This window comes from Pundamilia nyererei, unplaced genomic scaffold, assembly GCF_000239375.1.
Source record: "Pundamilia nyererei isolate P.nyererei 1_Seehausen unplaced genomic scaffold, PunNye1.0 scaffold00322, whole genome shotgun sequence".
In the NCBI taxonomy this organism is placed as follows: Eukaryota; Metazoa; Chordata; class Actinopteri; order Cichliformes; family Cichlidae; genus Pundamilia; species Pundamilia nyererei.
The window spans coordinates 286,014-289,088 of NW_005187723.1; the positions used below are offsets into that span (position 1 = coordinate 286,014).

The 3,075-nt window shown below is 41.5% G+C and overlaps 1 protein-coding gene across 1 annotated transcript in view; it reads right to left on the reverse strand.

The window, feature by feature from the left end:
- The window catches only part of cdc6 (cell division cycle 6 homolog (S. cerevisiae)), a 5,246-nt gene extending 3,245 nt beyond the window's left edge, over positions 1–2,001 (reverse strand). Inside the window, exons 1-3 of the mRNA XM_013915548.1 lie at positions 1,850–2,001; positions 589–966; positions 127–390 (exon numbers count right to left, since the gene is read on the reverse strand). Coding sequence (XP_013771002.1) covers positions 127–390; positions 589–955 — 631 coding nt within the window. The 5' untranslated portion in view covers positions 956–966; positions 1,850–2,001. The remainder of the gene's footprint in view (positions 1–126; positions 391–588; positions 967–1,849) is intronic.
- Between the last annotated feature and the right edge of the window lie 1,074 nt (positions 2,002–3,075).

Genomic DNA, 3,075 nt, shown 5'->3' on the forward strand with positions numbered 1-3,075 from the left:
TGTAATGTAATATAATATAATGTAGTGTAATATAATGTAATATAATATAATGTAATATAATATAATGTAATATAATATAAGTGGGGAACAAAAAAGAAGAAGAAAAAAAAAAACTAGAGTTCTTACTTTCTCCAAACAGTCGAGCAACGGGTGGCTTCTTGTTCAGATTTTTATGGATGGGGCTCCCTGTAGGCGTTTCTTCTCGTTTCGGAGATGATTTGGCGGTGGAAGGGGGCGTCTGTTGCCCCGAGGATGGGATCAGCTGACGACGAGCCTGGACTGGCGAGTTCTCATCAAAGCCGAGTTTTCGTGGTGAGGCCAGGCTCAGCTTCCTCTGTTTTGTAGGTGAGCACTGCAGGGAGGTGCCAAGGTTGCAGACATTGTCATCACCTTGATGGAGAAAAATGAAAGTGCTGTTATTTGTTATGACTCGAGGCTGGCTTTTTAGGATCTGAAATTTTAATCCTGAAGATTTGTCATTTAAATTCAATTCCAATTTTTTTAATCTAGAGGCACTGAAGGTTATTAGTACACAGAGCTGCATGAAGTAGTGGAACAACTGAAGCTTTTGAATTCACCGTTCAATACCTGTGCGCTTTCGAGGGCTGAGGGGGATCCGGCTTTGGAGACGAGGGGAGGAAGGTGCTGGTGGCTGGGCTGAAGTGCGTCTGGGTGAAAGAGGGGACAAGAGGGCGACTGGCCGCATTGGGGAGAGAGGAGTGGGCCGGTCTGTGTAGCGTCTGGGGGACAGTGGGGTGGACAAGTTAATGGGACGTCTCGGGGAGAGGGGTCCGATCCGCGTCAGCCCCGGGGCCTGAGGTTCAGGCTTGATTGGTGACACAGCTGGGGACTTCTGGGGCTCCGGCTTCTTGGAGCGGGAGGAAACTCTGGAGGATTTACGTCGAGGGAACTGAAGTGTGGGCTGAGCTCGTCCCTGGGAGCGTGTGCTGGGCATTTTGGATTAACCTAAACGAAGACAACATGTTTAAGCACCTAAATATGACACATGATTCAGACATCATCTAATTATTAAAAAATAATAAGAACCAATGTTTTGCTTGGCTTTTTTATATATTTATATATGCATGAACAGAGCCGTAGCCAGAATAATATGATCAGAAATATATGTGAAGATTAAACACCGATGGGATTTACGATGAAGTGCGTGTTCCTATTTGGAAATACATAAACATGCACTTTTGTGTAAGGACCACCAAAAAACAAGAAGACTTTCCACTGATTCACAGGCAAATTATTACTAAGCCCAAATTTCACGACTGTAGTTTTTGAGTGGAAATGTCTGCTGTGGGTCTTGCGTTCATTGGTTGTACAAATCTTTTCGCATCCCTCCACGATCTGCTGTCCTATCAAAGTCGTTTAGCTCAGTTGCTCCAACATGCTACTCAAACACGAGCCATTAATCGCGTAACTTCATGTTAAAATTCAAAATCGCAAATAAAATCGTAGCACTGCGCTTAGTACTACACTAACAGCGCAAATTACATTTGTTATATCGCGTGATTCCTGAGCTAACAGTTACCTATAAACAGGAAATAATACAGTGTGCTCCACTAATGGCGCCAAACAAAGGCCTCGGCCTTTAAATATCCGAGTTTCCACTTTGACCGGACAGTTTTTTAATCTAAAATGTATCTGGATGACTAAAAATGACTCCGAACGCATTTGTTTGCAAATACAAGCAAGCGTGTAAAGCTAACAGATATTTTTCAGAGTAGTGGCAAACCTACGCTGAAGAGTAGACTACAGTAGGTCAGCTCTCTTCCGCCCGTCCAGTATCAAATGTATTTTTCTTGTACGAGTTAAATGAGCGTGTTGGTAACAAACGTACCTCTTAAATTAAGTTGATAGAAGTCCTCTCGGTACAACGCAAAACGTGTTTTCTTTTCTCTCTGGCCGCCCGAAACCAAAGTTGCGCTGAATCTCCCGCAACTCTTTCTAGATCAGCTGTCTTTCCCGCCGCTGTCCTCTGATTGGCTTAGCTGAGTGAAGCTCATTGGCTAAAGCGTTACGGAGGATGTTACGTCAATGTTACGTGCCCCAGTCGGTGGCGGGAGTTTGAACACAGAGTACTTTTTGGCGCAAAGTTCCCGGGAACTTATACGTGTCCAAATGCTGGCATATTTACCTGTTTCTCCAAAATAATTTCCGTTATGGAAATAATCAGAGTAAACTATTTGAACTACCATATCACTGCACTAAAAAAATAACAACGCATTAATAAAATATAAAGCTTATAAATATATATTCTTAATACATAAAAGATTTTTGGGACATTACTACAAAGACACATTTTGCTCCTGATTTGCCATGGGCATTTTATTGTTGCCTTATTCAGAACTGAAGTGTTGATTATCTTATATCCTTTAAAGTGGGGAATGGTGGTTAGCACTGTTTTCTTACAAGGAGGTTGGGTTTGAATCCAAGCAGGGCCTTTCTTTGTGGAGTTGGCATGTTGTCCCTGTGTCTGCAGGTTTTTTGTGTTTTTTTAAATACTCACCTCTTTTTACTGCCTGTGTTTATATACCTCTGGAATATGTTGTTCGATTTTGTCTTCTCTCTCCCATTGCTACTTTATCATCCCTGCTCGCCCCTTTTTTATGTATTTGCCTTCACTCTTAACTGGTTATGGCAGATAAAATCCTCCCAGAGTCTGGTTTTGCTGGATGCCAAATACCTTCCGATTGTCATTTTCCCTCAACTGGACTCTTTACCTCACAGTAAAACAAACCCCAAGGCAGCTTTTGTTGTGAAATTAAAAACAAAAAACCACCAAATAGAAAAGCCCGATAAAATGAATACAACATGAAGCCACAAACAGCTCCATAAGAGCAAAAAGACAAATTGTACACATTTAAAATAAAGGAAAAGGGTTAATAAAATAACGAGCTCAGTGAGCTCAGGTGTTTATCTAAATAAACACCAGTACCGTGGGACGAGGTTGTGTTAGACTGAAGATTAGCAACAATTCATTTGTTTTTGAAGAATTGTTACAAGTCTCGCTTATAAAGCACAAATAAAACAAACACACACCAACAATTTCTCTAAGACTTTAAA